The sequence below is a fragment of the Pipra filicauda genome, unplaced genomic scaffold (genome assembly GCF_003945595.2).
Source record: "Pipra filicauda isolate LSUMZ 115617 unplaced genomic scaffold, ASM394559v2 scaffold47_size6085603_pilon, whole genome shotgun sequence".
Lineage (NCBI taxonomy): Eukaryota > Metazoa > Chordata > Aves > Passeriformes > Pipridae > Pipra > Pipra filicauda.
The window spans coordinates 4095035-4120288 of record NW_024104620.1 but is presented as its reverse complement, the minus strand read 5'-3'; the positions used below and the strand labels follow the sequence as shown (position 1 = coordinate 4120288).

The 25254-nt window shown below is 42.7% G+C and overlaps 1 protein-coding gene across 2 annotated transcripts in view; it reads left to right on the top strand.

The window, feature by feature from the left end:
- MTOR (mechanistic target of rapamycin kinase) overlaps positions 1–25251 on the top strand; it is a 61302-nt gene extending 36051 nt beyond the window's left edge. For both annotated transcript variants that reach the window (XM_027736339.2, XM_027736340.2), the window contains 29 exons: positions 129–268; positions 2653–2753; positions 3602–3717; positions 5060–5137; positions 5498–5605; positions 7511–7636; positions 8280–8411; positions 11139–11254; positions 12619–12736; positions 13493–13699; positions 14275–14375; positions 14638–14734; positions 15364–15462; positions 16022–16144; positions 16771–16953; positions 17570–17704; positions 17988–18162; positions 18384–18519; positions 19097–19244; positions 19958–20080; positions 20272–20354; positions 21311–21383; positions 21897–21971; positions 22224–22359; positions 22646–22711; positions 22852–22932; positions 23218–23298; positions 23710–23815; positions 24291–25251. In XM_027736339.2, coding sequence (XP_027592140.1) covers positions 129–268; positions 2653–2753; positions 3602–3717; positions 5060–5137; positions 5498–5605; positions 7511–7636; positions 8280–8411; positions 11139–11254; positions 12619–12736; positions 13493–13699; positions 14275–14375; positions 14638–14734; positions 15364–15462; positions 16022–16144; positions 16771–16953; positions 17570–17704; positions 17988–18162; positions 18384–18519; positions 19097–19244; positions 19958–20080; positions 20272–20354; positions 21311–21383; positions 21897–21971; positions 22224–22359; positions 22646–22711; positions 22852–22932; positions 23218–23298; positions 23710–23815; positions 24291–24306 — 3279 coding nt within the window. In that variant the 3' untranslated portion in view covers positions 24307–25251. The remainder of the gene's footprint in view (positions 1–128; positions 269–2652; positions 2754–3601; positions 3718–5059; positions 5138–5497; positions 5606–7510; positions 7637–8279; positions 8412–11138; positions 11255–12618; positions 12737–13492; positions 13700–14274; positions 14376–14637; positions 14735–15363; positions 15463–16021; positions 16145–16770; positions 16954–17569; positions 17705–17987; positions 18163–18383; positions 18520–19096; positions 19245–19957; positions 20081–20271; positions 20355–21310; positions 21384–21896; positions 21972–22223; positions 22360–22645; positions 22712–22851; positions 22933–23217; positions 23299–23709; positions 23816–24290) is intronic.
- Positions 25252–25254: the final 3 nt, after the last annotated feature.

Genomic DNA, 25254 nt, shown 5'->3' with positions numbered 1-25254 from the left:
TCTTAGAGAAGTCTGTGAGGATACATAGGATGAAAAAAGCGTGAAGTGACCACCGCAGACACAGATTTTTCAGGAAGAGCTGTGGTAATTAATACAGAATCTGATTTTTTTTTTCCCCACTCCCTTAGGAAATTCAAGCTACCTGGTATGAAAAGCTTCATGAATGGGAAGATGCTCTGGTGGCCTATGATAAGAAGATGGACACCAACAAAGATGATCCTGAGCTGATGCTGGGACGGATGCGCTGCTTGGAAGCACTTGGTGAATGGTAAGAGGGGAAGGCCTGAAGACTTGGGAAAATGGTGTCTCTCTGCTCTCAGGATGCTGCCATTCAGGTGAAATTGTTTTGCCTGAATTCCTATTTACTTCTGCTTACTTAATAGTTGGAGTATTTCTGGTGGCTTCTCACTTTGTTCATTGAAGTCAGAATTGGCAATAACGTCTCTGAGCCTCCTGGGAGTGGCCATCTGATGAGTTAAAGCCTCTGAAAGAGAGTCTGCAGTCTTATAATCAGGTCAAGCCCATTTGTAACAGAGGAAGAAACTGTAAATAGAGGAAACATTAACTGAGCAGGACTTGTCAGAAACAGTCATAAAAGGAGCTCATTGGGGCCTTTCTTTTTAAACTCTGATAGAACCATGAGAGGTTTCTGTGTTTATTCAGGGTCAGACCTGTGCCTATCCTTTTGCCCATCTTGCAGATGGAGGAATTTTTCATTATTACTCTTTTTTAGCCCTCATTAAGCCTTTTCCTTGTGGGCATGTGATAGTTCATGCCACGTGTTAAATGTCTGTTGTCAACACCAACTGACTGGAGTCAGTATTTGTGAGAGGGTGAGCTGGCAGTGACTTACAGCTTGCTGCTTAACTGGGGGCTTCTGGTTTTTCTCCCTGTTCAGCTGCAGGAGGATAATTGGAGCAGGCACGGGGTGCACTGGGGCGTGCAGTCCTACCCAGGGGCATGTGAGGTTGGGTGCAGGTTCCACCTTCCTGCTGAACTTGGCCTGTCACGAGCTCCCTCCTGATGGGTCCTGACGTGAACCCATGGGATGGCACACAGGCAGGAGATTCCTCTGCACTCAGGTCATTTTACTGTTAGAGAAACAGGGCTGCTTGAGAAACCTAATTCTGACAGTGGTTTTCTGCCTTTTTTTGTTTCTAGACGGGGGTGAGACACACGGGGTGTAGGTTTTGCTGTAGGGAAAACAGATCCTCTTATTCAGTGTTCCTCAATCAGCTTTTCCAGGAGTAGGCAGCTCTCACCAGGGATTTAAAGAATTTTTCCCTCCAGCAGGACGTGTGTTTGTGTAAAGTGTCCTTTCTGAACCTCCTGCTTATTCATGTATCAGTGGCAAATATATAACAAAAGGGCAGTTTTCTTCGGTTGGAGCAAAATATGGATCTACTGACAGTCTGCAGTGATGAGAGTGATCAGAGTCTCTGAGTTCTGTGGTGGAGCTGCATTCCAGCTCTGTGCAGATGTTTTTTACAATTCACAAGTGCCTCTGCAAAGTGCTGTGTGCTACCTGACTCTACAGGCATCATCCTGGGGCTGAGGATTCCACGGTTTGGCTGCTGATACTCTTTAGTGCTGTTCAACTTGACTGTTTCTGCTGCTGGAATCTGCTTGGCAGGACAAGGCAGTTAATGCAGAACTATGTTATACAGTGTCATTATTTCAGTGCAGGGATGTTTGGAGAGCACACCCAGAGCATTCTTAGCCATTTATCTCCTGACGTAGTTGTTCCTGCAGGACCCACAGTGCTTTTTCAGCATCTGTGAGGTCCTGATTTACTGCTGTTGCAAGGTTTGGCTTGGTTTTCCATTGGCTTTGTTGTTTCTTTTCTCCTGGGCTATTAAGCTGTCAGAATGACTGTCTTGCCTGTGGCAGCCCATCGGTTCTGTTTGACTAACTCATCTTCCTTTTTGGGAGGGGATGGCAGTAGGGAAGGCGAGTTGTTCTCCCTCGCAGTTGGCAGCTGTTCCACTGCTACAGAGTATCCAGCCTGAGAAATCCTGGAACTGCAACACCCACAGTAATTGGTTTGATTAGTGGAGCATTCACAGTTGATTTAAAAGAAATTATATAAAAATCCTGGTGCTTCCTCTCCGCTGGCCACAAAAGACTCGCGTCCCTCTGAGATCTTGCCATGACAAGTCTTCACACGGGGTTACAGCAACATTGATTCTCCAGTCTCTGTCTTCAGGCTTGGTGATGTGTTAATTCAAAATGCTGGAGAGCAGGAGCCATGCCCAAGCTATTCAGATCATGTGTTTCTTGTTCTGACACTTGCAAAACATTTTCAGCATCCTTCGTTTGGTGGTGGTTGGTTTGTTCTCTTGGGAATTATTTTTTTTTTCTGCATTTGTAGACTGGTGTTGACAGTCCAGTTTGTGAAATAGGCATTAACAGATGCAAACTTCTATTTGGATCTGTGTTTTCAAAACAGTGTGCCTTGAATTTTCTCCTGATAGGATATTTGTCATCACACAATGTGACTGAGTTGGCCAGAGGAGTCAAATCCTGGTCTCCTCTCAGTATGAAACGAATGATAGGGCTGGTTGTTGTCTTATCAGTGGAAAGTGCTTGTTTAACAAGGCAGAATTCTTAGAAGAGGCTTTTTGCTGATCAGAAATTGTGGATTCTTCTTAGGGGACAGCTCCACCAGCAGTGCTGTGAGAAGTGGACACAGGTGAATGATGAAACTCAAGCTAAGATGGCCAGGATGGCTGCAGCTGCTGCCTGGGGTCTAGGTAAGGTATCCTCCTGTGGGGGTGTGACAGCTCACAAAGTAGGGGCACAGATACTTTTAACTGACTCCAGAACTACAGAATATAAGAAACAGCAACATCAAAGAGCCAAATTATTTACACTGGGAAACAAAGTAAGTGCCATTCCATACTGAAGCCCTTTGGAAAACCTGCATTTACATCAAGTCTCCCAGTGTGGTCTCCAGTAACAGAGTGCCTTACTGGTCTGTGCAGGTGATGGGTTGCTTAACTGCTCCCTTTTGCTTGGCTTTGTACTGAACAGAGCTCAGGCTTGAAATGAGATTAATAGACTTCCTCAGATTTGTGGCAGACTCCTATTTACGAACAGAACAATATGTGCTGAGCATTTTGATAGGTCATGTCTGCTGAGTAGACAGTCTTAAGTGAAATAAATCTATAATGGTCCAAATGTCCATTATGCTGATAACCAGATATTTCCTAGAGAAGCCTATAAATCACTTGCTGTCTGCCAGCCTTTCCTGAGAAAAATTCATCTTTTGCTCTGTAGGGCACTAATTCATTCAAAGGTTCTGAAAGTGTCAGAATTTCAACTTTTTCATCATAAGAAATGAAAGAACCTTTCCCACAAGGATAACAATTTGCCTAGAAGAAAAATGCCTATGTTTTCCCTTGTCTGTTTATATATGGTTTATGTATATAACAGAGTGTCCCTGCCAAAGACAAGCTGTTGGAGAGCTGCCTGAAATGCAGAAGTACCTCACAGCACTCAGGCCTGGTGGCTGATGTCTGAGCACTGTAGCACAGTTGTGTCCTGCTCTTCCCTTGCAGAGAAGGCTGTTGTGTTGCTGAGGATCTCTGTGTCTCTGCAGGTCAGTGGGACAGCATGGAAGAATACACCTGCATGATCCCAAGGGACACCCACGATGGGGCTTTCTACAGGGCTGTGCTGGCACTTCATCAGGACCTTTTCTCACTGGCTCAGCAAGTAATTACCCTCCTTGTTGGCTTCCCAACACCTAGTTTCAGATGAACTGGTCTATTTTGCTGCATAGAAGACATGATGTTTTAAAGCAGTTGGTTATGACCTGTTAGAATTGCCCAATAACCTTTTTTCCATGGGTGTATCAGACCTTTGTGATTGTTCTTGCCTTGTATTCCCAGGAACACAGCAGTGAATGTATGTACACAGAGCAGTGGTCCAGTGCTGTAGAGCATAAGAATGCCTTAGTCATTTTTTGGCTTTTTTTTTTACTTTTATGCCTGTTTTCCAGACTGACAGGGCACGGGGATTATCTCAGCAGAGGTTCCATTGTACAAGGCACTGATTGTAAAATGCCTTGAATGCCTGAGAAGATTCTTCAGGGATGTTCTGTGCACTTCTGTCTCTTGCAGCTTTTTCAGTGAAGTGCTCATATATATCATGTACAATAAGTTTAATTTTTCTGGTGGCATTGATAAATCTCAAATCTTAGATTGAGCTATCAAGGCAGGGAATGAGTCTATTAAACAGCTGTAGTGGTAATGCTTGTCTGTCACACAGGAGATTTGCAGAGTGACTTGCTCCTCTCTCTAGATGTGAAGCATGTTGTTTACTTTCCAAGGAAGCTCAAGTCCCATTTCTCAAAATTCTGTGCTGCCTTGCCAACTTAGATAAAGGAATAATTCAGTCTGTGCTGTCAAAACCCATAGATTTTTGGGTGATGTGCACAGTAAAATTAACCAGGCATTCAGAAGGGTAGAGCTTGTGATTAACCTTTAACATTTTGAACAGGAAAAGCTATAGGTGAGAGATTATATAATGACTAGAACCAGAGCAGGATTTGTTTCATGCTTGAAGAGCCTGTCTTAGTTGGAGGATGAGAAATGGAATTTGCTGTCCTGTAAAATTCATAAAATCCTGCTGGGTTACGTAAAACAGTGAAAGCTATTTTCTGTCATTGTATGGTATCAAAAGGCATTTCTTGAGGCTTTTTTGTAACCAACTCTTGCACTACAATGTGAACTTCTCTTTTCCTCTATAAAGTGTTCTTAATGATGATTTCTACAATGACAGTAGGATTAGAAATACTGCAAACTTGGATTTTGTAGGAAGACAGACTTCAGACTGTGCAGGTGGTGAATGAAGCCCCCTTGACTTCCCTTATACCCATCCATGGACACTGTTTTCCTGTCAGTTCTCTCTACTGATAAGACCCTTCCCTGGTTCTTTTTGGAGGGTGGGAACAATGCCAGCTTTGTCCACGGGACGGAACAGATGAACAGCAGTTTCAACAGGTGACTCTGGATAAAACACACCACCTTTGCCCCAATGTCTTGTTGTGTTTCAGTGCATTGACAAAGCCAGAGACCTGCTGGATGCTGAGCTGACTGCCATGGCAGGAGAGAGCTACAGCCGAGCCTACGGGGTGAGTGTAACTCATCTTCCTTCCCCTCGCTCTGCCTCAGACTGTCCAGGAGTTGCATAAAACCTCTGTATCAAAAATGGGAGCTGTGTATGCTCACAAGCTAAATGGCTTTTGTCAGATAAGAAACATAACTTTGCTGGAGCAGCTTTGGGACAATCCAAACAGTGAGGTGGGCTCCACCCACTCCAAAGCAATAAGAACTGGCATTTGGGAAGGTTGAATCCTAGACACCAATATATGGCAGTCAGTCCTTTACCTGTTGGGCAGTGTATGTGCTTAAGATCCTGATGCCAAAACACTGTTCCTTAATTATAGATTTGTTGTGTGGTGATTGGGATGGAATGTGATTGTTTCCTCCAGGCTATGGTATCCTGCCAGATGCTGTCAGAGCTGGAAGAGGTGATCCAGTATAAACTTGTACCGGAGCGCCGTGAGATCATCCGCCAGATCTGGTGGGAAAGGCTGCAGGTACATCTGGGAAAGATCAGGGATGGAGATGCTCAGCTGCCTCTTGAGTCGGTGTGGTGGCTCAGCAAGTCCTTCCATGTCTCTCTCTATCCCAGTCCATACTCACACGACTGTGTGCTCCCTGTCTCCTTTATGTCTGTCCTGGTCGCTTGGTTTTTGGGGGTTTTCTTTTGGTTAATGTTCTGAGATCTCTGCTGATGTGACACTTTAAAAGGGTGATTTAAGTCTTGACATAGATGTATAAAGAGGACAGACACCAGTAACATCCCCAAGGCTGCTTATCTGAGTATTGGATTACATCTGGAAATACTGGTTTGGATCAGGCTGGTTTGAACTTTTCACTTGGCTGCATTTTAAAAAGTGAATTCTCTCCAAATGCTGGAAAACTGGTCAGAAAACTCACATACTTGTAAAATAAAAGATTGTCCTGTTCCTTTTGGACCTCTTACAAGAACATTTCCAGTTGATTGGTGGCACACATGGCTTAGTGGTGGAATTGGCAGTGTTAGGTTTATGGTTGGACTTGATGACCTTAAAGGTCTTTTCCAATCTAAACGATTCTATGCTTGGCCTTGACCTTTTAGAAGAGACCTTTAGCAATGCTGTTCTTCTGTGTTTAAAGAGAAGTTTGTGCCTTTCTTACTCTAAACAGAAAAAAATCTGAAGCACCTCTGAAGATTTAAATCAGACAGATATTTTGACACTATTTCCTTACAAGAGGCATTCCTACAATGAAGGTGATCATCCTCAGATGTGGTAGTACATACAGGAATACTGTTTAAAGAGGTGATTCCTGCATGAGAAGGAGGAGAAAAAAAGGCATAATTAGGGTAAAATGCTGCCTGGAGGAAGAATTTTTCCCTGTGCAGAGTTCTTCCCTGGGACTGCTGTAATCTGCTACCTTATGAAAGGCTGTTGCTGCTGCATATTTTTTAGCTGTTTGGGAAACTGTGACAAAGCTTTTAGTCTCCCATCTACATTCCTGTCTGGAAAAGCTCAGGATCATTCCACTGGGGTGGAGAAACTGAGAGTGACAGGAAGTGTAATGTCTGAATACAGCTTTTTATAGTCCTGAAAGCAGTACATACAGTTCTTGCACATTTTATAGCTGCTTTTTAAAAATTCTTAAATGCCTCTTGGAAAGAGGTTTATTTGGGTGTTAGGGAACAAGCTTTGCCCAACTTCCCAGCCCTCGATTTGGGGGCAAAGGAAAAAGGGAAAGGATAGATGCTTGGGTTGTTACTGTCCCTTCCACAGTTCTACTTCTCTGTAGCATCCTTGGATGTTTGACATACAGGCTCATCCTGCTCTGACAATGTTGTTGTGCCTCTCCCATCAGACAGAAAAGAACCAGACAATGCTTGCACAAGCAGCACAGCAATTGGAGCTGCAGTTTCTGGCATGATCTCAGCTCAGTGGTGCCAGCCTCCAAAAGCAACACATGCAAGGAGAAGAAAAAGGGCAATAACAAAAATATCTTTGCAACCGTTTGGTTTTCTACCATCTATCTCCACGTTGAGATTTGTCACCATTTAAACCAAAAATAGGCTTTAAAACTAGGTTGAGAAGGGTTATAAAACTCCTGACTCACTTTGGGACTGTACAAAAAGCTTTCCTGATTTTTGGGTGTGTTTCTGCTTTAGGAACTTTTCTCCTTTTTCAATGAGAAGATGTTGTTAGGCTGCAAACCCCGAGCTGGTGCAGACAGTAAGAGTCAAGGACTGAACCTTCTTCACACACTGCAGTGTTAAAGAAATAACCACTAGTTCCTACTGTCAGTCTGCTGTGAATTAGGGGTACAGAAGACTCTATCTTGCTAGAAGTCCCTTCAGGTTCTGAATTAAGGCTGTGTGGAGGTCATTGGAGCTCAAATCCTAACAAGTTCTCCCTTGCTTTTCCCCTCAGGGCTGTCAGCGAATCGTGGAGGACTGGCAGAGGATCCTGATGGTCCGGTCTCTTGTGGTGAATCCTCACGAGGACATGAGGACCTGGCTCAAGTATGCCAGCTTATGTGGCAAGAGTGGGAGGCTGGTGAGCATTGTCAGGCTCTGTCCTCTTTTTTTTTTTTTTTGGGCCACTGGCTTTTCCATTCTGCTTCAACCTTCAGCATCTGCAAATGCCTTCATTGCCCAAGTGGGATGGGCCCTCCTCTGGGGGAGAAACTAGTCAGGAATTGTTGAAATGCTAAAATTGTAACTGGCATAGAGTTCATGCTTGTAGCCAAGGTTATTTTTGTGGGACTGGTATTATACCTGAGAGCCCCAGAGCCAACTTTTTGTTGCATGCTATAACTGGAAGTTCTTATGCAGCTCTGGTAATTATTAGTAATGGCTCTATCTGCTAAAGCAGAGAGTCAGATCTAGAGTGTGATGTTACCATTGAACATTTAGGTCCTATTTTAACATTCACCAAAGATTTATCACCAAGAATGCTTGAAACAGAGACTTGACACTCTCTACTGGCTTCTGAAATGAGAATTTGATCCAAAGGAAGACATATGGTTCATCCTGTGGCACTCTGGTGAGTGCAGGGAGTGGCACTAAGGCTGCTGTGCCTGTGTTTTCTCTGGAGGCTCAGGTGTATTTTTTAGTGGTGGGTGATTCTGAAGCACCATGAGATGGAGGTAAGAACGAGCTTGTTTTAACCTGCCTTTTCTCTCTGCAATCTTCCCCAGGCTTTGGCCCATAAGACCCTTGTCCTGCTCTTGGGAGTAGATCCATCCCGGCAGCTGGATCACCCCCTGCCCACAGTCCATCCCCAAGTGACTTACGCTTACATGAAGCACATGTGGAAGAGCGCCCGGAAGGTACAGGAGAACACCCTGCTCTCTGCTCACTTTTTTTCTCCTTTAAAACTCTCTAGTGACAGAGAAAGCCTGGCCCTAATTCTATTCCGTGCATGGAAAGATTATTTTTGCTAAACCAGTGTCTGGTACCCAAGGGTTGCAGCTGAGATTAATGGTCAATAGTAACTCTTCTGTTCTTAGTACTTGACTTTTCATCCACTGTTCAGGTTGCCAGGTCTCCACACTCTACCTGTGGTCAGGGTTACATGCTCAAAGACAGAAGTAAGGGGTTTTATTGCCAGTTTTAGGAAAGTATCCTGAACAGTTTGTACTTAATTGCTGAGCAGAGCTGACTTTTATTAAGGACGTTATTGAAAAATTCTAACTGAACGGCAGCTGAAAAATACATAGGGTTTTATCATGGGAACAATTTGGCTCCAGAGAGCCCAGGGTGAATGCTTTTGACATTGCAACACAGGGAGAATTTACATAATCAAATCCAATAAGCTCCAGACTGGATAAGTTATCTTTTTTTTAATATACATTAAAGCCTCCATTTATCCTCATATTCTGCCACATCTTTTTTTTATTTTTCCTGCCTTTGGAATTGCCAGCACTGGAGCGGAGCCATTGCTGTGGGAACACTGCCATGACCTAACTATTCTTTATTTGAATTTAAGAAGCAGAAGGAGCTGCTGATGAGGCCCTGTCCTGTTGGCTCTGTAAAACAGTGTAATGGCCTCTTTCTTTCTTCAGTAAATGACCCCAGAAGTGTGTGGGGTCTCTGCCTGCTTCCGTGAGGGAAAGTGGGCTTTCTGTGTTTGAACTCTGATAAAGATGGATAAGATGCAGTAGTGGAAGACAGAATGAGAGAAGGAACAAAGATTAAGGGAATGAGAGAAGAGGATGTATCTAAAATAAACTGATGCAAGAATATATGGAGCCCAGGAAGATGGAGGAAAAAAATGATACCAAAAAAAGGATAAATAATACAAAGTTACACTTAGTGCTGTGTGTAGTTTTATATAACTGTGTGTGTTCACTTGATTTGGTATCCTAAGGAATCAGCTGCTGAGGTGGGCTGGTATGGTAGGAAATGACCATTTTTTTCTAGCTGAGCACTTCAAGGTTGACCTCAAATGTTTTCCCTACTGCCATTTTGGCACTTGCCAAATCCAGCAGGAGAAAAAACTGGCATCTCAATGGAAACCAGCCACAGAGCTGCACAACTTTCTTTTCTTAAATAACAGATAAAAAATGGATAAGTAAACCCTATTACATTTCTTCTAACAAGGACCTTTGCCAGCAGCTGCATTCCAAAGCCATATCCCATAAAAAGGCTGCAATATAAACTTAGGAATTCAGTGTTACAGAAAACAGCTTTCAGTCTCAAGTGCTTTGCCTGTCAGTTTGTGGTGATCAGTTCTCCATATTCGTGGAAACTGAAGAGCAGATTGTTGGCTGTGTCTAGATATGAGAGGGGCACATAACAGACAATATCTTTTTGTCTACTTTTAATAAATATCTAGCATAACTCTTGATAAGATTGTTATTTACTCTCCCTCCTCTTCTCTCTGCATTCCCAGCTGTGGAATGCCCCACGTTAATGTTAAGAGTGTGAATCCTTCTTTTATTTCACCCTGGGCTAATACCCTTTTTCCTCACCACTGCCTTGTGCAGGCTGACATTTGAATGGGGTGGATGGGGCGTTTCAGCTGAGGTGATTCTTGTCTCACTCTAAGGTAGCTCATTCCTGTAGATGAACAGAAGTAAATTGGCCTTCTAACAGCACATTCTGCAGCTTCTGACCTGAAATGACCTTGCAGATTGCAGGAGCTTTGCTCTAATTCTTCCCAGTGAAGCGTGCATACCTTCTTCTTAAATCTTTAATTTTGGGTCTTCTTACCCCAGAGTTCTTTCCAAGGAATTTTATGAAGATTTTTCCCTCAGAATTTGGTAGTGCAAGTTCTTTAGCACTGCTGCCTTATGTAATCTCCTGGCAAAGGAGCAATGCACATTTGTACTTCTTAAATAACCTTAGGAGAAATCTAGGCTTTCATTTGTTGAAACAACTCAAAGTTAATGTTCCATGGTGTGTACTTCAAGCCTAGCCAAAGCTGAGGGGTTACAGGGGAAGATCAGGAAGCTGCAAGTTTTCCTTCAGGCATTATTTTCTCAAATCATCTTTTTCAGGCCACGCCATATTAAGGGCAGGCTTCTCTGGATCTGTGACAGCATGGGGTGTTCAACATTGTCCTGCTCAGATGCAGTTTGTAAGCTACAAACATTTGATTTCTGGAATTGCCAGGCTGTCTTTGCTGTGCTCAGCTGCAAGTGAGACATCTCTGTCTCAGGACTAGAGTCTCACTCTGCCTGGGCAGTAACAGGACATTCTCTGCTGGTGAAGTTTTCTCCCTGTGCAGGTGATCTTGTTGCTTTGCTAGAGCTGAGTTCTTGCAATCAGAGCACAGTGTTATGTTGATTGTCTGTCTGACAGTGGAGGTGTGCCTGGCACTGGAAGGATGCAGCAATTTGTTCCTCAGTGCAGCAATTTCAGAGACATCAAGAATCTCCAACCTCTTCCTTTACAAGCTGATTTTAGAGGGGTGTAAACAGCTGAAAAGCTTTGAAAGAAAACAAAACCCTACGTTTTCATTTCAGTCAAAATTTACTTCCACCCTGTCTTCCTCCCTCCTGAAGTTGTCTGTAAGCCCTGTGGCCCTCACTGGAACCCTCCTCCCTTTGCAGATCGACGCGTTCCAGCACATGCAGCACTTTGTGCAGACCATGCAGCAGCAGGCCCAGCACGCCATCGCCACCGAGGACCAGCAGCACAAGCAGGAGCTCCACAAGCTCATGGCACGGTCAGCACCAAGTCCTGGCACTCCCTTTAGCTCCTTCCTGCAGCTCAGGGCTCTCTGGAGTTGCAGGGTCCCTGCAGATGACACGTTTCAGACAAGGCTCATGCTTTGATTTAAAGAACGGGGCATTTCTCATTTAGCTGCTTTGCTATTACATTGGTTAAAAGAATGGGGCATTTCTCATTTAGCTGCTTTGGTATTACATTGGTTAAAAGAATGGGGCATTTCTCATTTAGCTGCTTTGCTATTACATTCTTATCTATCCTATGATTTTCAGTAAACGTTGTTGTGATGCATCAGCCTAAACAAGCTTGTGTTTGTTGCTGGTGGTATTTTTCCAGCGCTGTGGCTCGCTGGCAGAAGGCAGAGCTCTCAGCATGGCTGTTTTTTGGTTTTCAGGAGATCCAGTCACTAGGAAGGAAACACTTCCCACACTCCTGGCACATCTGTATTAAGCCAAACACAACAGCAGTGCTTTGGGCAGTAGGTGCCCAGCATGTGATGGTCTCTTGAAATATTATTGCATTAAAAACACATATTAGTCTCCATTTTCCTCTGTGGATCTGGAGGTGCCAGACCTGTTTTTTTCAATTTAAAGAAAAAATTGCACAGTGCTTCCTATTGAAAGTTTGCTCTTTTTTTAAAGGGGGATGTGCAATCAACTTGCTTTTATGAAGGTGGGAACTCAGTAACACCTTTGTCTTATTTTCTTCAGTGACTGTCATGGAAGACAAATTAGTAATGAGTTGCACACAAAATTTGCCTTGCACAATGCCTTCTGGCAAACTCAAAATACAGAAAGGAGAGCTGTGTAACTGTGGCATTTAAAGCCTGCTGAGGGAGCAAAGTATTAAGTTTTGCACAAACCTTCACAACCCCACCCTGCTGCAGTAAAAATATGTTGGTTTTCCTTTCCTCTGGGAGGGAATGACTAAATGGGCTTCTGGCTGGGGGGAAGAACAGCTCCTCTGTGTTTCCACTGTCTGTCACAGTGTTCTCTCCAGAAGGCTCGTCCGTGTGGTGACCCACATGTGCTCTGTGATGAAGTCTTTCAGTGTTGCTGTTATCTGCTTCTTACGTTAAGTTTATAACTCATATAAATGAGGAGCAAGTTTTGACCCTCACCTTTCCCCCTGAATTAAACCCTTAACTAGTTAGTTCCACACTAGAGGCGGGATGGAGGTGTTTTGAGCCTTCCATGTTAACACACAGACTCCCATCCTGCAGGAGAGGCTTCCAGGAGAGGCTTCCTGAGGGGGTTCACCACATGGAACGTCTTCCAGACTCCAGTTAAGAATTCTGCCTCTTAATCCAGAGGCTTCATTTTCATTCTGGGTTCTGAGTCAATAATCCCTTTGCTTAACCAGGTGTTTCCTGAAGCTGGGGGAGTGGCAGCTGAACCTGCAAGGCATCAATGAGAGCACCATCCCCAAAGTCCTGCAGTACTACAGTGCTGCCACCGAGCACGACCGCAACTGGTACAAGGTCAGTGAGGGAAAGCATCACTCATTTCACCACATCCCACACTAAGGAAAGGAAGATGTTCACAGGAAGATCTCCTATAACTGTCTGCCTTGTTAGTGCCAGTAGGATTAAAAAACCCCAGTGACAGCGGCCCAAGGAAACCATAAGATTCTTGTTTAGAATTATATCTGGTTGGTAAAACTAGGCCACAATTCAGTTTCTATTCTTGCTTTTGGGAGTTCTTCCCCTGGCAGGTAACAGTGAAGGAGAAAGGATAATATAAATAGAAAAAATTAACTTGTTCTCACTCGGTATACTTGAACAAGGAAAGTAGCCTTGTTGTTAATTCTCCAAAGAGCCTTTGATTTCAGGGTTGTGAAATCTCAATTAGTATTTGGTGCCAGATCTTCTCTGGGGCAGTCATCTCCTGTATTTCTTCCATTACACCTCCCTGCGCCCTAACACACTAATCTTCATTTTAGTCTTTGAAAAATTAAGGTGTATGCAAATATAACTTAATTTTTGCTACAGAGCTCCTTTGCCTTAATATTCAACAGGGAACTCCTGGCCAAGAACTCACTGTGATGTTATTTAAGATAATAAGACAGTTAAAATTACAAGCAATTAGAGAAAGCAAAGCATTGTGTTGTCTGCAGGGTATTGCTTGCTGCAGTCGTCTGCAGGCACAGAAAGGTTGGATTATCTCTAACAATTAGAAAGTGCAGGTTGCAGAAAGGATTAATTTTCCTTCTGACTTTTGTTCTCTCCTCTTGGCAGGCCTGGCATGCCTGGGCAGTGATGAACTTTGAGGCAGTGCTTCACTACAAACATCAGAACCAGGCCAGGGATGAGAAGAAGAAGCTGCGTCACGCCAGCGGGGCCAGTGTCACCAGTGCCAACACAGAGGGCAGCAACAGTGAGAGTGATGCAGAGAGCACAGAGAACAGCCCCATCCCTTCTCCAGTGCAGAAAAAAGTCACTGAGGTACCCTGTTGGTGTGGAGAGAGTGGTACTTAGTGCTTAGACCCAGGAAAATGTTGTGGTGGGGAACGTGCTGCTGTATGTACCTGGCTTGTGGATGTTCTCTGTGTGTGTGTGTATAAATATATATATAATACACATACACACACACTCAGAGCTTACAGCAAAAGTGAGGCAGTTCAGGTTAACTCAGCCTTGTGGGAAGAGGACTAAATTAATGCAAACAATCATAAGTTAGCTGTGACCTAAAGCAGAGGCCTAGGTGGCTGTCATAGGTTATACAGTGCATTAACAAGTTCTGCTGCTTAAGTCCTTCATGGAAGACTGTGAGGAATCTCTTTTACTTACCAGTTATAGTAGGGTTGTTGTTTTTAGGCTGCTTTGCTGTCCATAGCTTTGCCAACAAACTGAAGTATAAAACCACTTCACAGCACGTTCCTTGCCAGGCAGAAGTCAACTACAGTGTGGATTAGGTCTATATTTTCACATATTTCTTCCTTTTTCCCCTTCCTGAGTTTAGAATTCATGTAGCCTGATGTGCTTGGTTAGAACTAATGCAGAAATTTTCATTCCAAAAGGATTTATCCAAGACCCTCTTGATGTACACAGTCCCTGCTGTCCAGGGTTTCTTCCGATCCATCTCTCTGTCCCGAGGAAACAACCTGCAGGACACTCTAAGGTACACAACGAAGCACACAGTAAATGAAATCCTAATTATCAGGGCACATGGTCTCAGATGAGGGAGAACATGTTTCTGCTCCTTTCTGTTATGGTTGAATTAAGTGAATGCTTCAGTCCAAGCTAACTTTTGTCAGGTGGGTTATCCCTGCTGTCTGTGGGTACTGGGAAGAAAAATCACTTGTAAATGAGTCTGGAGGCGTTTGACTGGAACGTTTTGGGTTTATTGTTTCACTCCTAACAAAAGTATTTCTCTTTTTCAGAGTCCTTACTCTGTGGTTTGACTATGGTCACTGGCCTGATGTGAACGAGGCTTTGGTAGAAGGAGTCAAGGCCATCCAGATTGACACTTGGCTGCAGGTAAGGAACACAAAGGGCTAAGACAAACCCCAGTTCTGGGGGGAGCTTGGGGGTTTGCTGCATGATATCCATGAAGATCCTTTGCTAAACAATCCTCTGTAGGTGAGTTCTGAGAGCAGTGTGCAGTACAGTTTGTAACTGATTTAACAAGCATCTTGCACAGAGGCATGAGAAACATTCTTGCATATATTTCAGCATTTATATGCAGATTAGTGCATATGAATGAGAAAGAACGAACATTTTTAAATTAAAGATGATGTGCATTCAGTGGTGATGAAGTATAAAACAACACTGTGCTGCTCTGATGGGGTTCACAGTCTCTCTCAGAATTGCCTTGTAGAATGACTCTTGTAGTTAAATAAAAAAATACTTTATTTTTTATTTAAGCATTACACTTCAAGACACATCTTACTCTTTCCACAGAGGATCCTGTAACACTTTTGCACAGAACACTTGCAGTCTCACTGAGCTGTTGTACATTTCTGACACTGTTTGGAACCTTGTTATCCTCTGACCATCTGAAAAACGAGTCCTGGGCCTCTGTCCCCTCCAGTTGCTGTGAGGCCTCTAGCAGAGGGCAGAACAGCTGGTGCACTGAGCACACGAGATGACAGGGGTCTTTATTTCAGGTTATCCCTCAGCTCATTGCAAGAATCGACACCCCTCGACCCCTGGTGGGACGTCTCATCCATCAGCTCCTCACAGACATCGGTCGGTACCATCCCCAGGTGAGCCCTGGCTTAGAGGGGGAATTCCCACAGGCCGGTGCCAGTTAAGGCCTTTCCTGTGTTCCATTTCACCTTGTCCAGGTGCCTGTGCTGGAAGTCACAGCAATGAGGGTGGGGACTATTTCTGATGCTGCTTTCACCTCAGCACTGTTCACATAAAAACAGGAAGAGGTGGAGGAGCCAGGTAGCAGGGGAGGTTCTCTCTGTCTGATAGAGCACTGGGTAGTGCAATCACCTTAAATCTCATTCGGTGACTACTCAGAGCCCACCTCACAGGAGCTTTATCTGAGTTTCTTCCCACAAACCCCTAAAACCTATTTTTGTCCTTCCAGTTTGACACAGGCTCTCAAAGTCATTCTGCTACTCAGAGAGTTACAGTCTTGTGAGCCTTTCAGGTTGGAAGACTTTGAATAGCAAATTCCTATCACCCCTTTCCAGAAGGAACCTTGCTTCTCCTGTCCAGCCCTAAGGTTGCTGTTTGTTAATGCTTTGCTAATATTTCAATTTATGTGGCAGTTCTGTGTGGTTCTAAAGCATTTTTGGTTGCTGTCCCTTGCAGGCTTTGATCTACCCTTTGACTGTAGCCTCTAAATCTACAACCACTGCCCGGCACAACGCTGCCAATAAGATCTTGAAAAACATGTGTGAGCACAGCAACACTCTGGTGCAGCAGGCAATGATGGTGAGTACTCATTGTACCAGGAAGTGTGTTGTGTCTCAGGAATGGATTTACTACAGGTATAATAACACAAATTATATTCATTGTTAATTTTGTTCGAGTACAATTGATTTGGGTATTTGCAGCTGGTAGAAGTTACAGTATTAGTGTAATTGCAAGAGAACACTTTAATTTAAAAATATTTTGCACGCTGAGTTTTTGTGTCTCCTTATAAATAAATTTAGAGAACAAATAAATGAGGAATCGTTATATTAGATTATTAGAAATAAACACATATTTCTGCTTAATGAAAGGCGGAAACAAAACTTACCAAGCATAGCGTCGAAAGAGTAATTTAATTGATTTGATAAAGATTTTTATGAATAAATGAAAAGTAATGCTTTCAGGCCAAGCTACACAAATACATAGAAAATTTCAATGGTAACAAACAGGGTGAGAAAAGCCTGGTCAGCTTCTTGCAGAAACAAGTGTAACATCACTGTGGTAGTTCTCGTGGCTCCCTCTGGCTGCCAACAACGAGTATTTCATAACGTGAGAGAGAACATGAGAAAGGAGTTCTGCATTTTTAAGTCAGGACACAGTCACAGGGGTTTTTTAGGTGTTCAGTCTTTTTTCCTGTCCCAAAACAGGTGAGTGAGGAGCTAATCCGTGTGGCCATCCTGTGGCACGAGATGTGGCACGAAGGGCTGGAAGAAGCATCTCGTCTCTATTTTGGAGAAAGGAACGTGAAGGGGATGTTCGAGGTGCTGGAACCGCTTCACGCCATGATGGAACGTGGGCCTCAGACTCTAAAGGAGACATCCTTCAATCAGGTACCAGCAAATGGCCAAGAGCATAACATTCTGAAGGACAGGCACCTGCCCAGATGTATTACAGGAACCTTTGCCATCTAACAGACAGTGAATCTCATGGGACTCGTTGCATTAGTTGCAAATTTAATTACTGATGTTTATCTTCAGATCTGTGTCACTTTTGTTGATGACAGGGGTCATGGTAGTACTGATTGCTGTGGAGTCTTGTATCAGCTGGATGTCTGATAGAGTCTGGAAAACTCACAACTGCTCTGCAGTTCATTATTCTGCTTTGCTTCACAGTAAGCAGAAGCACAGATAGCAGAGATGATCTCTCCTGAGCCAGCAAAAGGAATTAATTTGAGCTTGTGAGCCCACTGTTAAAGGAGGATTCTACTCATTCTGTTGCCTCCTATAATGGAGTCTATTTGTGAGCAAATAAACTCAAAGCAGATCTTGGATCCAGGAATTTCTGCATCTTTAATTCTGATATTCTATAAAAAATTGGAGGTCAAGTATTTTTAATGCAATTTGAAAAGAGACTGTAATGCTCTTTGTAGGTGTTAAGTGGTCTCCACCCATTCCACTACAGTCTCTTGAAATGTTTCTCTTCTGTTGTTTTTCACTTCCTCCCCAGGCCTATGGCAGAGATCTCATGGAAGCTCAGGAGTGGTGCAGGAAGTACATGAAGTCAGGAAATGTCAAAGACCTGACTCAGGCTTGGGATCTCTATTACCACGTGTTCCGACGTATCTCAAAGCAGCTGCCTCAGGTGAGGGGAGAGATTCAGTTCTGTTGTGGGTCTTTCAGCTCAAGTTGTCAGAACCAATCTTTGTTTCATGTTTTTCTGGTTATTCAAACCATTCAAGTTCAGTATTGTGGAAAGACCTGCATAGGATTTGCTGCAGGTTTTGTGTTTATGCAGCACTTCCTTCAAGCACCTGAAGTATCAATCACTGACTGAACTGTTTTAGGTCACTCGACAACACGAGCTCTTCAGATGTGTGAGATTTAACTGAAATTCTGAAGGGTTGCCTTTCTTTTGGCTTTGGTAGCTCACTTCTTTGGAACTGCAGTACGTGTCACCAAAACTCCTAATGTGCCGGGACCTGGAATTGGCAGTGCCAGGAACGTACGATCCCAACCAGCCCATCATCCGGATTCAGTCCATCGCACCCTCCCTGCAGGTCATCACCTCCAAGCAGCGGCCCAGGAAGTTGACATTAATGGGTGAGAGAGAGCACTTTTCACTTAGTTATTCCAGCATTTAGACAGTTCTTAGGTCAAACTGCATATTTACCTCATAAAACCTTTCCAGAGCTTCCTTTCAGGTGAGGTTTTTCTTGGTGGGCTGGTGGGTCTGGCTGCCACACTCTCCAGCTCTTGGGTGTATGTACTCCTGGCTGTTTGTTCAACAAGAGCAAACTTCTCTGTATTAATTCTTTTTGCAGGAAGCAACGGGCACGAGTTTGTGTTCCTTCTGAAAGGTCACGAAGACCTTCGCCAAGATGAAAGAGTGATGCAGCTTTTTGGGTTGGTCAACACCCTGCTAGCAAATGACCCAACTTCTCTTCGTAAAAACCTCAGGTGTGTGCTGTGGGTGGTCACTGAACTGTGCACAGATGACACCCTACATGGATGCAGTTCCCAAGTAAACCTTGGCACAAGGAGTAGTGGGTTTGTGAGAAAATGGCAAATCTTGGAACTAAGTTAATTAAAAAAAAAAAAAAGAGAGAGAAATAAAAGCAGCATTCATAGAATTCAAACACAGAGGAAATGTATCCAAGGGGATCATTTGTTTTATTTAATTGAAGTAATTGCAAGTTGTAATTGTAAATTGTTATGATCGTTGAGGCAACCTCTGTTTCAGGACACCTTGAGCGCTGCTTTAGGAGACTGGGAATGAGTTTTTGTCAGGGATTTTTTTATTGTAGTCACTAAATAGCTTGGTGAGTACTCACTGAGTGCAGGTGTAGATCACCGGGCAGCAGTCTGTGCAAATGGATGTTTGAGGTCTGTCTGAAAAGAAGACAAACAGAGCAACTAAAGAAGAGACAATTTGGATCAGAATCGGATTTAATAGTAGTTGTTTTAGGCATCTCAAAATGTAACAATTGGCAACATACAACGATCTGAGCTCTGATTCTCCATTTTTTTCCTGTAGCATCCAGAGATATGCTGTTATTCCACTGTCTACAAATTCAGGCTTGATTGGCTGGGTGCCCCACTGTGACACTCTGCACGCCCTGATCCGAGACTACCGGGAGAAGAAAAAGATCCTGCTCAACATCGAGCATCGCATCATGCTGAGGGTGAGGGCAGAGCTGGCACAGCTCTTGGCACATTCTTTTAGTACTCCAGTGTCTTAAGGAAGGAGAATGATTCACAGCTCATTCCTCTGCCTCTTCTCTGATTGTTATCAGTATCGATAATGAGTACAAAAATATCAGATGGGAGATATAAAATACCTCTGGGAGGTAAAGTTTGCCATATGTATATTTGTTTCTCCTTTCCAGTTTTAGCAGTGACCACAGGTTGTTGCCATCTGGTGACTGAAATGCGTTTGGGATTTTGCATGAGCAGGATGTGCCTCACACAAGCTGCCTGGTGCTGGCATTACAAGCATTGTGTTTAAGCTGCAGGGCCAAAATTAGATAAGGGAAACTGAGCACTTGGAACTAGAAAATTTGGAATTCCCTGCCAAAAAGGAAAGTGTGTGCCAGCCCAGAAGACTTATTTGGGTAATGGTTTTTGAAACATACTTACCTTGGCAGTACTTTAGTCAAATAAGACTGTGGGCTGCTTACTTTGTGGATATTAAACCATTTGTTATCCCATTTAAAATGAATTCTTCACTGCTGGGTGACCACCTCACTGTGTCTGAGAACTTACTGGCCAGTCTACAAATAATTTAAATATAAACTTCATATGAAATTACTTGTGATTACTGTGTTTCTCATAGTACAACCAGAGACTACTGGAGGCAGCTTTTTTTAAGTTGCTGAATGTCACTTCTCAATTATAGATGGCTCCAGATTATGACCACCTGACTCTGATGCAGAAAGTAGAAGTATTTGAACATGCTGTCAATAACACAGCTGGGGATGACCTTGCCAAACTGCTGTGGTTGAAAAGTCCAAGCTCAGAGGTGAGTTCAGGACGTGACACCTAATTCAAGGGCACAGGGTGTTTGAACCCCCTCAGGCTTATGGGATGTATTGATCCTAAGCATGTCACAATTCTGTTTTGTGCAAAATGCAAGTGGTTAATGTGTAACTTAAAACATAATCTGAAACACCCAACATGCCTGCCTGGCTTCTGTTTTGTCTCCACTTGTAGGTGTGGTTTGACAGAAGAACAAATTACACTCGTTCACTTGCTGTGATGTCAATGGTTGGGTACATTTTGGGCCTTGGGGACAGGTAAGTGAAGTATAAAGGTTTCTTTTATTTAAAAGCACAGGCTGTGAAGGCTTATCAATTCATTCCTGGGATCTGTTCTTGTGATAACATCTTCCACTGTGGTTACTGCTGAGTTGTAGTGATACCATCTTTCAGGTCCTAATGTTACTTTCAGCACTGCAGGCACGAGATGCAGGGCTTGTGTATCTCGAGTACTGATAAGACTTTCTTCCTTTTTGAGATGAATACCCACAGAAATACATCAAGGACCACAAGTCCTAATATTGAAAGCCCCAATATGTCCTTTCACTCACAGAATGGGAAGTCTTTCTCCACCCATTCTATAACTTTAGAAATAGTTTTGAAGACAATGTATTTTAGATTTAAAGGCTGTAATGCAAAAATAGCTAAACCCTCACGTGTTTTCATAACAAAAGCTCTTACTCCTGAACTTAGAGGTCTTTATAATGAAATTATAAACCTTTGAAAATTGAATTAAAACAAAATTGGAAGAAGATAGCATGAATACAGCCCTGTAGTTTTCCTACTCTAGTTTGATTTTCTTCTCTTTTGATTGTAAACCAATTTGTATTATTTCACCTGTAGCATAGTGCATTTCATTTTTCTATACTGAATAAAATGAAAAAGCGTAAAACAAATGGAAAAACTTATCCTAACTGAAAAATAAATGTTCCTGTCCGAGAAATGTACTGATTGTTCTGGTCTAAGAGATTGTTTATCTTCCAAGGTGAGAAGATCTCTAACACCTGAGAGGTAATTACAAAAATAATGTGATAGATGCACTGTCAGGAAGCTTTTCTGTTCATCCTGAGATTGAAGATCTCAGACAAGAAAGCTGTCACTGGCTGTTCTTGCTCATGAAGATAAATATCATTTCAGACTGGAACTGCTGTGATTTACTTTGGGTTTTTAGAATGGTCTGTCACCCTGTTTTTTCTCCCACTCCTTCATCAAAGGCACCCCTCCAATCTGATGTTAGACAGACTGAGTGGAAAGATCCTGCATATCGACTTCGGGGACTGCTTTGAGGTAAATCTTTGTAGTTGGACATTAAATTTTCTGTAACATTTCACATTTTCTGGTAGAACAGCAATTAATCTATAAGCCAGGACAAACTGACCTTGGAGTCTGATCCTGGGCAAGCCCTTTGGCTCTTTGGAGCTTTGCTTTACCTACAGGCAAGATGAAAATAATAGGTACTTTATCTCAGAGGCGTGTCTTGGGGATTAGTTGACCACTGGAACAAGCAAAGAAGTGCTGGCATCACTTCCCTGAAATTTCTTGGAGCAATTTAGGCTGCTGACAGGCAGGCTGTGTTACCTGACAGTAGCAGCTGGGCATGTGCTGAGTTTTCCCTTTGCTATCAAGTTACTTATCTAGCTTCTCCCAAAAATTTGTGGAAACTGAGGAGCATAAATCTGTGACTTTTTTCCTATTTGGAATAAAGTCTTCAAGATTGTACCAAAAAGATCCCAATATTTAGTAACTTTTAAAGACTAAATTAGCTATTAATTGACTAATTCTCCATCATCATTTGTTTAGGTTGCAATGACAAGAGAAAAGTTCCCTGAGAAGATTCCATTTAGGTTAACAAGGATGCTGACAAATGCTATGGAGGTAAGCATCCCCTCTTTAATATGAAGGGGATTGTTCCTGAGGAAAATGGCACCCAATTCCCAGTTTTTCCTCTATTTTCTGTTGTGGCTAAACTTCTCCACACCTTAAGAACCAGAGGTGTTAATATTTCAGGTGCATTTTCTGAAACCACAGTGAATTCCAGTTCAAAGCCACTTCTTGCTCCCTGAATGTTGGGGTTGGAGTTGCACAGTGAATGAAGCAGTGGTGGACTCACCTCTTTCTCTTCCCCAGGTGACAGGCCTCGATGGCAACTACAGGATCACCTGTCACACGGTGATGGAAGTGCTGCGGGAACACAAGGACAGTGTCATGGCTGTGCTGGAAGCCTTTGTGTACGATCCCTTATTGAACTGGAGGCTGATGGACAGTAAGTGACTGAGAAAACACTGGCAGCAAGAGAGGAATCGCTCTGATTTCATACAAGAAATTCAATGTCTATCTGAAAACAATCTGATGAAATTGTTCATTTCCATGTGCTATTTCTCGGTGCAGCTTTGAGGATTTTAATGTGAAATTGCGACAGAGAGCGGGAGATTGAAATTATTTTCATGTGGCATCAAATCTGGAGAAGGAGAAATCTATATTGTTTGTTGACAGATTTGCTCTGAAACACTGAAACTCCAGTTCATGCCTTTCAACTCCTTTTCTTGCAGCAAATACAAAGGGCAATAAGCGCTCACGGACAAGGACAGACTCCTACTCAGCCAGTCAGTCAGTGGGTGAGTAGGAAAGATGGTGGATGTCACAATTATGCTTTTCAAATGAGATGATTAACAGTTTTGTTGATGTTTCTGGGAGAATATTTTAGCTGCTTTTCAACTTCAAATTTATGTTTTTGTGGGTTTTTTTTTTTCAATAGAAATGTTGGACAGTGTGGAACTCGGTGAGACATCCCATAAAAAAACTGGGACCACAGTGCCTGAATCCATCCATTCCTTCAGTAAGTTTCTTTGTTGTTTCTATACTAATGCAGAAATTGTTCTTAGATCAGAAAATTTCGTCATGATCCAAATGCCATTACATGAGTTGGGACAGATACAGTTCCTTGTCAGCATAAATGAGGAATATAATTACCTGTGTTCTCAACTCCCAACAAAAAGGTGATAGAAAATGTATCTAGGTTTGCTCTCAAAATGGCATTTGGGCAGGGCACATCTAACAGCAGTACAAATGCTTTTATTGTTCAGGTGAAGTCCTAATTCTCTTTCCTGTTTCTGTCTTTCAGTAGGAGATGGTCTGGTGAAACCAGAAGCTCTAAATAAGAAGGCAATTCAGATCATCAACAGGGTTCGAGATAAGCTCACTGGTGAGCACGTTTTTATGTTATATAAAATAAACATAAAATCTGATGAGAGGGATCAGCACTACCCTTAGTGTTTGTATTTTGTGTTAATCCTTGAATTTAACATGTTCTGATTAAGTGGACGAGGCCATTTGCCTGTTCTTGTCTAACACCCAAGGACTGGTGCCTGCATTTAGATTGAAATGAGCCTGCTTTGAAAAGTACAGAGGTGTTTGTAACTGCACAGACTTGCATGTCTTAGCTTGTTCAGTGGAAGTTGAATTTCCACTGTCCTGGCTTTATAGTTTGCAGCATTTGGTTGCAAAATTTTACACTCTTATAATTTATAAGAAACTGCCCCCCCCACCTGCCAAATAATGTATCTGAAGGGATTAGAAGCGGGATTTGTGACTTCACTGATGTGTTTTTTCACAGGTCGGGACTTTTCTCATGACGAAACTCTCGATGTCCCCACACAAGTGGAATTGCTCATCAAACAAGCGACTTCTCATGAGAACCTGTGCCAGTGCTACATTGGATGGTGAGTTTGTCGCTCAGCTGAGCTGGCAAAACTCTTCTGGAATAATCTAACCGTGTGGTTAGTTATTTGTAGGAGCCTTAGCACATCCTGCATCTGCTCTGGTAGATTTTGCGGTCATGACAGCGATGCCATAGACAGTCCTCTAGGAAAGCTCTTTTATAAGGAGTGACAGGGATTTTAGAACATTTTCAGTGTTTGCAATGAGGAATGTGATGGTCACAGTTACAGTGAAGAAGTGTTATTTATTTTACTTATTTTTACTGTCATTTTGAGGGTTAGCTTTGAACGATGCTGGACAGAATAGGTCTCTGTTGTTTTTAAACTTTAGCAGGAAAGAAGTATTGGGGGGATCACCTGACAATTTTCCCTAAGCTAAAATAGTGCCTAATTAGTATGGAATCTCGGTCCTTCTCAGTGTTGCCTTTGTGAAACTCCATACAAGTCAGCATTATTACAATATCTTTATTTTCTTTAGGTGTCCTTTCTGGTAACGGAAGATTCCAAAGTATCCACAGCCTTTTATTCTGGAGGCTTTTGCACTCCAAACTTGCTCTTCTACAAACACAAACTGAACCTTGGACTGAAATACAGCCTTTGTCAAATATTTTTAAATGTAAATGAAAAGAGTTATTGTATATTAAAAGTTGGTTTAAGCCAATGTATAGCTGCTGTCGGAAAAAGAAAAAAAAAACAAGCTGTCTGAAACACAACACTTGATTTGGGTTTCCAGGACAGCGAAGACTGATTGTACCACAGATGTCTATGGTTCCACTTGGTCTTTGGGGAACTGGTGATCCATTGAAAATAACTATATACGGGTTTTGACTTACTTTGCAATGTAACTAAGTCACTTGCAGATGAATTATTGCCCTGATCATTCCTGTTGATGTGGCTGCAATGAGCTCAATGCACTTGTCTGGGGGTGAGCTGGATAACTGGAAAGAGAAGCAGAATTTTACCATTGTTTCATCCTGTACCTTGTTTTCAAACTTGATTCTTGCCCCAAAATTGGAAATTGTCTATCTGCTCATTACATTAGTGCAGGAGTCATGTTTCAGATTAGATCAGGGTATCAAGGTTTGAAGACCTTGAGCTGAGCGAAGTCGGTGCCTCTGTGCAGAGTGATCCGTGGCAAACTGGGTGCAGGGTACAAATAAATACCACTTGGGAGCTTCCCACAGTGTCTGGGTTAAAAAGCAGTGTTGGGAAATAACTAGGGAAAGTTAGGGCTTGGCCTAGGAGGCAGATGGGGGGGGAGAACTGGTCATAACTTGAAACAGAAAATAATGGTTATTAAACGTGAGGGTGAAGATAAAGTTATGATTTATGAATTAAACATATTAAAAACAATGCACAAAATACAACAGAGTAGCCATGTTTAGATGCCATGTTGTATTTGAATATTTTTGTGCCAATAAATTACACCGAAATGTAAAGAC